Genomic DNA, 12500 nt, shown 5'->3' on the forward strand with positions numbered 1-12500 from the left:
TCCTTCCTTCCTCCCTCCCTTCCTTCCTTCTGTCCTACCTTCTTTCCTACCTTCTTTTCTACCTTCTGTCCTTCCTTCCGCCCTCCCTCCCTTCCTTCCTCCCTTCCTCCTTTCCCTTCCTTCTGTCTTCCCTCCCTCCCTCCCTTCCTTCCTTCTGTCTTCCCTCCCTCCCTCCCCTTCCTTCCTTCTGTCCTTCCTCCCTCCCTCCCTCCCTCCCTTCCTTCTTGTGTACCTTCCACTGGTAGCACCCAGAGGAGATTCCCGTGGAGGCCAAGCCGTAGCCTTTCCCCCCGCTGCCATGCGTCAACCCCTGGCCGTTCTCCACCACGCAGCACTGAGCCTTCTCCGGGTCAAAGGACACTTCCTGGATGGGAAGGTTCTCATCCTCCTCCTCCGCCTCTCCCTTAAAGGATTAAAAAAGGAACGTCAGCAAATCCTTTAAACTTATAAAGGTGTTTTAAAAAAAAAAAGACACGTGTGCAGGAGGAGAGAGGACACACCTGGAGTTTGAGCTCTTGGACTTTTTCTTTAATCTGGATCGAGTGCTTGGCCTGAGCGATGGGAGCTTCCCACATGCAGTCGGAGAGCAGAGAGAACAGCCGCTCCACAACCTGGAAGAGAGAAGACGTCTAAAATCAACAATGTGTTGATGTGATGTTTTATTGTGTTCATGTGGTTTAGTTTAAATTTAATGGGGTTAAAATGTGAAAATAAACGTATGAATAACTTGCACACATTCTTTTTTTGTGGACCCCAGCATCAAATTTCTGCTTTTAATCCATTTTGAGAGAATATATTAGAGGATTATGGCAAAAATGTCTAAGTGGTGTAACCATAAAAACTTTGTACCAAATAATTCAACTTGCTTAAAAACAGTAAATTGTCAATAAAACACCATATCAACTAGTTTGGCATGATCTTACATTATAACTTTATATTAAATAAAGGTAATGGAATACAACTGTTCTAAATATTACATTCCATCTGGTAACCATGGAGATCAGGAAACATTTGAAGTCATTATTAGTATAAGTCCACTTAAACACACTGTAGGTGATAAAATATGTAATATTTATCATTCTTTTGTGGTTACACCATTTGACATTTTCAGGAGCATTCAGTCTTACTTTTGGTAAAAGAAATGGTGCAAATGTCATTTCAAATGATATAAAACCAACAAAAATACTAAATGTACATTTTAACAAACCTGATGCTGCTTTTAAATGTCACTCAGTTATTCTCCTTCCTTCCTCTCTGCGGTTCTTACTGGATGTATAAATCTTTTAAAACAGCTCACTAATACTTATATTACTCAGGATTATGATGGAAACTATTTTCAGCTGCAGATTTGATGCACTAATGCGTCACGTTTTAATAGTTTTTGGATAATAACGGAGCTCTGCAGCACAGTGGAAAAAGAAGATAGGCCACAGAATACTTGGTAGGGGTTTATTCATCACCCTTAAAAGTCTCGTAAACACCAAACCAAGTGGCATACCTGTGTCATTTGATCATCCTCCATATTGGACTCGCAGGCAGGCAGGACGGCCTCCAGAACATGAAGAGCCAGAAGCCGAGTCCTCAGGTTTCCCACCAGAGGGACCCCTAAAATACACAAGCATGAAGTGTGAGAGGCTCGACTGTGCTTCACATTCATCCCTGTTGTGTTGTGTTGTGTTGTGTTGTGTTGTGTTGTGTTGTGTTGTGTTGTGTATAAGCTGTAAGTTTTGTACCTGAGCAGCATTTCTGTGCAGCGATATTGAGCAGCACTTCAGTCCATTTCGGGGAAGCCATCTTTGACTGGATGGCTTTGGAAGACACGACTCTCCGTAGGAAGACGAGGAAGTCTCCGAGGTGCAGCTCAGCCGTGTGCTGCTTACGAAGCAAAGCTGCAAAAAAAACAAAACAAAACAAGCTCGTTCAATTTGATCATTTGCATGCATATTTATCATCAGGTTAAAAAGGTGAGTTTCCCTTTAACCTTCGTGTCGTCCTCCCCGTCCCTGTTTTGACTGTTCCTTCTTTTCTTCCCTCCTTCCTTCCTTTCTACCTTCCTCCCTTCCTTCTTTCCTCTTTCCTTCTTTCCTCTGTCCTTCTTTCCTTCCTTACTCCCTTCCTCTTTTCATTTTCCCTTCCTCCCTGCTTCCTTTTTTCCTCCTTCCTTCCTTTCCTTCCTCCCTTCCTTCTTTCCTTTCCTCCCTTCTATCCTCCCTCCCTCCTCCCTTCCTTCTTTCCATCTGTCCTTCCTCCCTCCTTCTCTCTTTCTTTCCCTCCCTCCTTCCTTCCTTCCTTCTTTCCTCCGTCCTTCATTCCTTCCTTTCCTTCCTCCTTTCCTTTCCTCCCTTCTATCCTCCCTCCCTCCTCTCTTCCTTCCTTCCATCTGTCCTTCCTCCCTCCTTCTCTCTTTCTTTCCTTCCTTCCTCCCTTCCTTCCTTCCTTCCTTCCTCCTTTCCCTCCTTCTTCGTCCCTTCTTTCCTCCTTTCCTTTCTTCTTCCTCCCTTCCTTCTTTGACTCGAGGACAACAGGAGGGTTAAGAGAGATGCAATGACTCATCACCTCTGAGGTCTTTCTTCTCCGAGTCTGCTCCGTCCTCGTGCTTGGTGTCCTCTTGGTCTTTTCCAGGCGACAGCAGACTGACTCCAGCCTGAGACAGCAGGTTCTTCAGCTGACTGCACAGCAGGTCCAGCAGAGATTGGACCACTTTGGGGCTCAGCTTGTCTGCATATGTGCTGCAAAGCGAAGGAGAGAAACACAGCTGTTAATGACATCTTTTTCTTTTCTTCTCCTAGTGTTTAAAACCCTCCTGCTGAATCCTCCTACCCGGTGCTGATGGCCAGTATCTGCAGCAGCCGCGTGGACGCCACCTTCAGGGCCGTGCTGAGCTGAGACACTCCTGGTTTCTGCAGCAGCTGGAGCGGCTGACCCAGCATGGTCTCTGTGCCGCACAGCTGGGAGAGCACGTTGAGCAGCCCGCTGGAGATGGCCAGGGAGACGTCCACGGGCTGGTAACGCACACTCAGGGCGAACACGGTCACCAGCAGGAGGCGCTGCTGGGCTTCTAGGATGGAGAGAGAAAAGACAGAAGATCAGGATATGAGAGACTGAGCTTAATCAATCATCTTCTTTTACACATTTACTTTTATATGAAGCTGCAAACTAAACATTTAGGGTCTGATTTATTAAAGGTCTGCGTGTGTTAAAACGTGTGCAAACCTGCAAAAATTGTGCAAGTTTCTCTACTAACGCAGCGCACTGAGGTTTGCATCTTTCAAACGTGCAAGATAATACGCGCTGTCCATTTAGTACGTTTACCATAATGAATGTAATATGAAGCATTTTAACCCCAGTGTGCAAAATACAGGGAGGAAAAAATGCAAATATGTTATTTAGCACACGCATTGTGATTTACCAAACCTGAAGGTAATGTTTCTGACGCTAACTGCATCTGTAAATAAAACCTTTGAAGGGCAGGTATTAACCGGCTGTTACTATGGAGACGAGGAGACGGAGGCATAATGACAGAATACAAACAGGACGGATGTTTTTCCACCCGTGTTAATATTTTTAAAGTGGAATATTTGTGGTTTTACTAACAGCATTGACTTCGTCACTAATACTCTCCCATATGTGGGTTTTTCTGGTAATATTAGTTTTTGTTATAACTCAATATATTAGTTAACCTCTTCCACTAGAACCTGATCACATTGCAGCTTTCTGCTCATCCATACTCTCCATTAAGACACAAAACCCTCATTTAAATACTGCTGTCTGCACCTGTTGCACCTGTTTTCATTTACAGTTATTCTTAGTAGATCACCTGCAAAATGCACGTAAACTAAATGATGTGCACGCAATGTATAAGTACCCTTTATCTGGGATCTTAGTAAATCAGTCCCTTTGAGTTAAAGTCAGTGGACGCTGTGATGAAAGTCTATGATTTGGATCATTTTAGGTCATTTATTACATCATTGAGGCTCCAGTACTGTGGGTGTAGAGCAGGGGGGTCAAACATGCGGCCTGTGGGCCAGAATCTGCCCACCGAAGGGTCCAATCTGGCCCACTTTCCTTCCTTCCTTCCATCTGTCATTCCTCCCTTTTTTCTTTCTTTCTATGTCATTCTTTCTTTCTGTCTATCTTTATTCTTTCCTTCCTGACTTCTCTTCCTTCTTTTCCTTCCTTCCACCTGTTCTTCCTTTCTTACTTTCTTCTCTTCCTTCCTTCCACCTGTTCTTCCTCGCTTTCTTTCTTACTTTCCTTCCTGTCTTCTCTTCCTTCTTTTCCTTCCTTCAACTTTCCTTCCTTTCTTACTTTCTTCTCTTCCTTCCTTCCATCTGTTCTTTCTGTCCTTCTTCCTTCATTCCTTCCTTTCTTCTCTTCCTTCATCTTTCTTTCCTTTCTTACTTTCTTCTCTTCCTTCCGTTCTTTCTGTCCCTTCTTCCTTCCTTCCTTCCTTTCTCACTTTCTTCTCTTCCTTCCTTCCTTCCTTTCTCACTTTCTTCTCTTCCTTCCTTCCACCTGTTCTTCCTCGCTTTTTTCTTACTTTCCTTCCTGTCTTCTCTTCCTTCTTTTCCTTCCTTCATCTTTCCTTCCTTTCTTACTTTCTTCTCTTCCTTCCTTCCATTTGTTCTTTCTGTCCTTCTTTCATCCATCCTTCCTTCCTTCCTTCCTTCCTTCCTTCCTTCCTTCCTTCCTTCCTTCCTTCCTTCCCTCCCTTCCATCTTTTTAATGATCCGGCCCACATAAGATCAAAGCTGTATGTGGCCCTTGAATAAAACTCACTTCCACTTTTAGCTGCATTTCTTGTATAAAAACGGCTGTTATATAAATAAAGTTATAATTATTATTATCTGTGTTACCGATGTGATGCTTGTTGGCCTGCAGCGCTCTCTCCAGTGTGACAGACAGCTGCTGGTAGATCTTATGAACGGCTGTCTGGATTTCCATCTGGAGGCTCCTCTTCGCTGCTTTTACACCATCCTGCAAAAAAAAAGCACAAAAGTTTTTAAAAAACCACGATAGTTACTCTAAATCCTGACATCTGACATCTGGTTGAAACTGCTTCATACCTGATAATGATGCAGCTGCACGCTCTCCCTCTTCAGCGCTCCGGTGCCGACGGTGCCGAGGCCGAAGCAGCCGGCCAGGAACTGGAGCCTCACGGAGGTGAGCAGAGACGAGGACTGGAAGGCAACGCTGGAACGATCGGCGTTCCCAGGCTGGCTGCCTTTCTCCTCCATACCGGAGATCAGCACCACGATCTGGTGGAGAGCTTCCAGTCGCAGCTGGAGATAAAAAAATAAAGGAAAAGGGAGAATATTATTGTATATATTATTAATAATATTATAATATTATAATATTATATTATTATATTAATACTATTATAATATAATATTATAATATTATTATATTACTGCTGCACTTCATTGGCTCCCAGTGTCTGTTAGAATAGATGTAAAGCTTTTTTACTGTTTTTTAAAGCTCTAAGTAAGAAAGACAGAAAGGGATGACAACTGAAAGAAAGACAAAAAGAAAAAAAGAAAGAAAGACAGAAAGAAAGAAAGAAAAAGAAACGGATGGCAACTTAAAGAAAGAAAGAAGAAAGGACAGAAAGAAAGAAAGATTTTTGATTTTAAAAATCAATTTATTAAACAATCAACAACAACACTAGTTAAAAAAAACAACTATTTCACCCAAAAGTCACATAAATTAAAATGACAGACTTAGGTTACCAAACAAACCCACTGTACAGAGAACACCAGCCACCGCCCATTTGCCTTCAAACACCCCAAGTTGTCCCGTCACCTCATAAAAAGAGTGCTCAACTCTTAGACGAGCTGCAACAAATCCTTTGCACAACTGTTCTGGATTTACAGAACCAGCACCCTTTATCATATTTTTCCTGCTAATCCATATGGCCAGCTTAGCTACACCAGACAAAAAATTAATTAAAGTATGCACTCCTTTCTTTTTTGCTGAGTAGCGTGGACCAAAAATAAATAACTCAAAAGAAAAAACTACTCCTAAACCCTGAAACCATAACCGAACTAACTCAAATAACCCTTTCAATCTGGGACAACTAACAAACAAATGTGCTACGGTCTCAGTCTGTGAACAGAAAGGGCAGCTATGATTTTGGTCCGGATCCAGGTGTGCCACGTATCTGTTTGTAGCTACTGCACCATGTACAACCCTCCACTGGAGGTCAGCTGTCCTCTTATCAATGGGCAGCTTGTACAAACTTCTCCAGCAGCCTTTTGGGGATTTGCCCGGGCCAAAAAACTCAGCCCACCTCGACACTTTCACTCCTGTGAGAGAGCGATAATGTGACACTTTGACACAAATCATATATGCTCCTTTTTTTGTCAGTCTCTCAAACACCCCCAACTGTGGAGATGTAAAAGTCAGAAGAGAATCCTCTTCGTCCTCCCAATCCACAACAGCAGGGACAACAGTCAAGGATGGAAAAACATATCCTCCATCATCATTCCACTGGTCGACATAGTGTTGTACAGAACCTCTCAGACTCTCCGGTATGGACCTGAAAACCTCTGTCACAATTCTGGACTTCAGTCTGGAAGATCTTATTTTATCCATCTCCCCCAAAACATCAGTATTTGATAGTGTAGACTTAAGCAGATGTCCCAATTTTACACAGCTGGCTTCACGGAATGCAGTTCTCAGACTAGCTGAAGACAGGGTCTCTGACTTTATGAATTCACTAAAAAACAATGGCTCTTCCAACAACCATGGTCCAGGCCGTGACTCCGGATCTCTTTCAGCCTTCAGCACCTGCCACGCCTGCAGAACTGACGAGTAGAAGGGAGTGAGCCCATCAAGGTCCATCTCTCCAAGTCTCAGAAGAAAAAGTTGCTTACCATATCCGAGACGACCAACTCTTTTCAAAATGATCTCTGCAGTTTCTTGCCACCTTAGTCCATGATGATACAGCAGCCTCTGTGCCGCCCTCAGCCGAAAAGCCAAAATTCTGGAGGACACATCCATTAAACCCTGTCCTCCCTCTTGTACTGGCAAGTACAAAGCAGCAGCACGAACCCAATGCCTGCCAGACCAGAAAAACTCTATCAGAGCCCTCTGGATCTCCTCAATAAGACCTCTGGGTGGAGTTAAAACAGATAATTTGTGCCACAGTGTCGAGGCGACTAGGTTATTAACCACAAGGACTCGTCCCCTATAGGACAGCTGAGGAAGGAGCCATTTCCATTTAGACAACTTAGCACACACCTTCTCCAAAAGACCTTCCCAGTTCTGTTGTTGAAATGCACTTGTCCCTAAAAAGACCCCTAAAACCTTCAAGCCATTAGTTCCCCACTCCAACCCTCCAGGTAGACTTGGTCCCCTGTCCCCATCCCACTGTCCTACCTGTAAGGCCTTACACTTTGCCCAGTTGACTTTGGCACTAGAGGCCTTTTCATATAGTTCCAATGACTGCGCTACAGTCTGGACATCTCTTTGATCTTTAATAAAAATACTAATATCATCAGCGTAAGCCGAAACGACCAAAGGAAAAAGTGAGGCCTTATCCAACGATATACCGGTAAGCTTAGCTCTCAATCTGCACATCAGCGGTTCTATTGCCAGACTGTACAACTGCCCAGAAATTGGACATCCCTGTCTAATCCCCTTAAAAATGGGAATTGGTCTACTCAATCCTCCCCCCAACTTAACCATACATGATGCCTCGCTATACAGTAGTTTTATCCACTTAATAAAACTGTCCCCCAAACCATATGCCTTGAGTGCTGAAAATAAAAAACCATGGTCCACCCTATCAAAAGCTTTTTCCTGATCAAGTGACAAAATCCCAAAATTCAACCCAGTGAAATCACTAATGTCCAAAATATCTCTCATAAGAAAAAGATTATCAAAAATACATCTTTCCGGTACACAATAAGACTGATCCATGTGCACCAAAATGTCAAGATAGTCCTTAAGCCTATTAGAAAGTGCTCTAGAAAGCACCTTATAGTCCGTACAGAGAAGTGCCACTGGCCTCCAGTTCTTTAATAAGGCCAGATCACCCTGTTTGGGCAGCAGGGAAAGAACTGCTCTGCGACAGGAAACCGGTAAGTGCCCATCAATATAACATGCTTTTATCACTCCAAAAAAATCCGGTCCAATCCACTCCCAGAAACACTTAAAGAAATCTGTCGTTAATCCATCGATCCCCGGTGCACGTCCTGTATTCAGCTGTCCCATTGCAGCAGTTAGCTCCTCATAACTTAGCTCTGTATCCAGGGAGTCTTTTTCAGCCGAACTGAGACACGGAAGCCCTTCCAGAAGTTCTATAACACAAGCGTCATCACAATGTTCTGCTCCAAACAGGTCAGTGTAAAAGTCTATGGCATGCCTTCTCATTAAAACTGGATCTGTAGTCACCCCACCTTCAGGAAGTTTAAGGCAGGTCATTTGCTTGTTTCCAACCACAGTCCGCTCTAGATTGAAAAAAAAAGAGGTGGGCGCATCCATGTCCTTGATAGAGAGGAAGCGAGATCTCACCAAGGCCCCCTTTACTCTCTCCTGCAGGAAGGAACTCAATTCTCGTCGTTTACCTTGCAACAAGTCCTTTATACCAGAATCAGATGATATCTGAAAACTGCCTTCAATTTGTTTGATTTCCTCTTCTAAATCCTGGATTATTTTCTTAATTCTAACTGTAGAGTGAGAAGTATACTGCTGACAAAAAACCCGTATCTGTGTTTTTCCCACTTCCCACCACTGACTAAGAGAGTCAAAATCTATCTTCCTGCACCTCCACTGTGTCCATAAATTGACTATACTTTGACAAAAAGTTGTATCCTGAAGAAGTTTGTTATTAAAATGCCAGTGAGATTTAACTCTTTTCGCAGATGAGGTGTGAATTTTAATAGTTACCAGATGATGATCAGAAAAACCTACTGGACTAATAGCACTACTAACTAACCGCAGCCTAACATTGTGGGATATGTAAAACCTATCTAACCTGGCTGCACTGACCCTATTATTACAAACCTTAGACCATGTATATTGTTTTTCAGTTGAGTGCTTGACTCTCCATGCATCTACCAAGTCTAAGTGCTGTAACATCTTCCTTAAACTAATCCCAGACAGTAAATGTGACTCATCCCCTATTCTATCCAGTGTAAAGTCAATAGTGCAATTCCAATCCCCTCCCATTATAATGTAATCTTGATTATGCAAATGCATGTCCATTCTCAATTGATTACAAAGGGAAACTCTCTCTGAGCCCTGATTTGATGCATATATATTAACCAAACAGTAAATCATACCATCTATATCAACTCTCACTAAAAGTGCCCTTCCTTGAACTAACTCTGTGGTGGATAGGATATTTACATTTAAACTGGTGGAAAAAAGTACAGCCACTCCACTACTTAAATTACTTCCATGGCTGAAACATTTTAAACCTTTCCACCACAAATTCCAGTCCACTTCATTATCTATAGTACTATGGGTCTCTTGTAGAAAGACCACATCAAGATTTTTCTGTCTTATGACTTCACTAATTAAAGCCATCTTGTGTTTATCTCTACCTCCATTAATGTTTAGAGACCCCACTGTGAGTGTTTCCATTGAAAAATGAGGCAAACACAACAAAAAGACAAAGATCAAGAAGAGCAAGTGAAAAGGAAAGGACACCAAGTGCTGCATGATCATTACTACTTTCGATTTTTCCCTCTTCGCACAATTTTGCTTTTACTTGACCTTGCTGCCTTTCTCAAAGCAGTAACTTGTTTTTTGAGGCGATAACGTTTTTTTTCATCCAACACATCCATTCCATGTGTTCTTAACAACACAGAAACAGAGGAAATGAATTTCTCAGTGTCTTTGAAATAATCTGTAAGTTTAACAGGTCTACCATAAGTCTCATCCAAATAGTAAATGATGTCTTCTAGAGTATATATATCTCCCCCACGACTACACTCGCCACTTTCAGATGCAACTTCAGATCCCGTTTCATATTCCATGTCATCACCATCACTTAGCACTTGACTGCCATGAAGTGATGTTGCAGCGGGCGCTGACTCACCATCTTTATCTGCGCTGCTTCCCTGCTGATCCTCCCTCACTACTGTGGAGCTGGTATCATCCACTCTTTCACCCTGTCCTTCATTCATATTTGGCTCAACCGCAGCCTCATTGTGAGCCTGTTCACCAGTCTCAGCCTCATTGCGTGCCTGACTGTTTGAATCCGAGCGACCTTCCGCAGCCTGCTCCGCCGGCTTTTTATGCGGACACGCAAAGCGCTTATGCCCCACATCTCCACATTCAAAACACTTTGTGTTGGAGTTGGCATACACCATATAATATCCACCTTCATATTTCAATCTGAAAGACACTTCCAAAGATTGTGTTGGCGAATCCAAAAACATGTAAACCTGTCTACGGAGGGACTGCACATGAGAAAGCTTCGGGTCCTTACATCCCAAACTCACACTCTTAAACCCGCTTGCAAATTTACCAAAACGCCTCAACTCACTCTCTAACATCGTATTAGGAATGAATGGTGGTACACCAGAGATAGTGATTTTAATCGAAGGCACAGCCAGAGGAGAGACTTGAACAAACAAATCATTCAGGATAATGCCATTTTCGATCAATTTACGCACGAAGCGCTCCTCCTTCAAAAACACAACAATTGCTTTATTCATCCGGGATGCAAAACACAGATTGCTGTGCCCAATCTGATCCCCCACCGCAAGTAATACCTGCTCAACTGTCACACCGGGATCAGAAACTATTCTAACCCCATTCTTAATAGACACGGTCGGCGTTTCACCTGACGCCATCGCACCAGAAAAGCCAGCGGCAAAAGCCGCCGAATGCACTATCAGTTTCCAAGTTAAAGAGAAAAACCCCTTACCTGATCATACAAAGAAAAGAAAAAACAAGAAAAAGTCCTATGGCCACAGATTGAAAAAGAAAAGAAACTTCCGTGCCAGAGAAAAAAGTCCTTCACCACTCACTCTCCCACAACTCCCAGCATGCACATGCTCAGAGAAAGAAAGAAAGAAAGAAAGAAAGAAAGAAGAGGATAAAGAAAGAAAGAAAGAAAGAAAGAAAGAAAGAAAGAAAGAAAGAAAGAAAGAAAGGAGGAAGAGGAGAAAGAAAGAAAGAGAGAAAGAAAGGAGGGAGAGGAGAAAGATATAAAGAAAGATAAAGGAGAAAGAAGAGAATGAAAGGAGGAAAAGAAGAAAGAGGGGAAAGAAAGGAGGAAGAGGAGAAAGAAAGAAAGAAAGGAGGGAGAGGAGAAAGATATAAAGAAAGATAAAGGAGAAAGAGGATAAAGAAAGAAGGAAAGAAAGAAAGAGGAGAAAGAAAGGAGGAAGAGGAGAAAGAAAGAAAGAAAGAAAGAAAGAAGAGGATAAAGAAAGAAAGAAAGAAAGAAAGAAAGAAAGAAAGAAAGAAAGGAGGAAGAGGAGAAAGAAAGAAAGAGAGAAAGAAAGGAGGGAGAGGAGAAAGATATAAAGAAAGATAAAGGAGAAAGAAGAGAATGAAAGGAGGAAAAGAAGAAAGAGGGGAAAGAAAGGAGGAAGAGGAGAAAGAAAGAAAGAATGGAGGAAGAGGAGAAAGAAAGAAAGAAAGAAAGAAAGAAAGAAAGAAGTAAAGACAGAAAGAAAGAAAGAAAGAAAGAAAGAAGTAAAGACAGAAAGAAAGAAAGAATCAAAGAAAGAAAGAAAGAAGTAAAGAAGTAAAGAAAGAAAGAAAGAAGTAAAGAAGTAAAGAAAGAAGTAAAGAAGTAAAGAAGTAAAGAAAGAAGTAAAGAAGTAAAGAAAAAAGTAAAGAAGTAAAGAAAGAAAGAAAGAAGTAAAGAAGTAAAGAAGTAAAGAAAGAAAGAAGTAAATAAGTAAAGAAGTAAAGACGTAAAGAAGTAAAGAAGTAAAGAAAGAAAGAAGTAAAGAAAGAAGTAAAGAAGGAAGTAAAGAAGTAAAGAAAGAAGTAAAGAAAGAAGTAAAGAAGTAAAGAAAGAAGTAAAGAAGTAAAGAAAGAAGTAAAGAAGTAAAGAAAGAAGTAAAGAAGTAAAGAAGTAAAAGACAGAAAGAATCAAAGAAAGAAGTAAAGAAGTAAAGAAAGAAGTAAAGAAGTAAAAGACAGAAAGAATCAAAGAAAGAAGTAAAGAAGTAAAGAAGGAAGTAAAGAAAGAAGTAAAGAAAGAAGTAAAGAAGTAAAGAAAGAAGTAAAGAAGTAAAGAAAGAAGTAAAGAAAGAAAGAAGTAAAGAAAGAAGTAAAGAAGTAAAGAAGGAAGTAAAGAAGTAAAGAAGTAAAGAAGTAAAGAAGTAAAGAAAGAAGTAAAGAAGTAAAGAAGTAAAGAAAGAAGTAAAGAAAGAAGTAAAGAAAGAAGTAAAGAAAGAAAGAAGTAAAGAAAGAAGTAAAGAAGTAAAGAAGTAAAGAAAGAAGTAAAGAAGTAAAGAAGTAAAGAAAGAAGTAAAGAAGTAAAGAAGTAAAGAAGTGAAGAAAGAAGTAAAGAAAGAAGTAAAGAA

At 41.4% G+C, this 12500-nt stretch overlaps 1 protein-coding gene across 3 annotated transcripts in view; it reads right to left on the minus strand.

The window, feature by feature from the left end:
* Positions 1-232: 232 nt before the first annotated feature.
* Positions 233-12500, minus strand: part of LOC133977281 (probable E3 ubiquitin-protein ligase HERC1) — a gene marked incomplete at its 3' end in the record, with an annotated part of 26918 nt that continues 14650 nt past the window's right edge. For all 3 annotated transcript variants that reach the window (XM_062415382.1, XM_062415381.1, XM_062415380.1), the window contains 8 exon segments: positions 233-403; positions 501-611; positions 1499-1605; positions 1734-1889; positions 2557-2729; positions 2821-3058; positions 4857-4977; positions 5067-5282. In XM_062415382.1, coding sequence (XP_062271366.1) covers positions 233-403; positions 501-611; positions 1499-1605; positions 1734-1889; positions 2557-2729; positions 2821-3058; positions 4857-4977; positions 5067-5282 — 1293 coding nt within the window.

The sequence above is a fragment of the Scomber scombrus genome, unplaced genomic scaffold (genome assembly GCF_963691925.1).
Source record: "Scomber scombrus unplaced genomic scaffold, fScoSco1.1 SCAFFOLD_250, whole genome shotgun sequence".
NCBI lineage: Eukaryota > Metazoa > Chordata > Actinopteri > Scombriformes > Scombridae > Scomber > Scomber scombrus.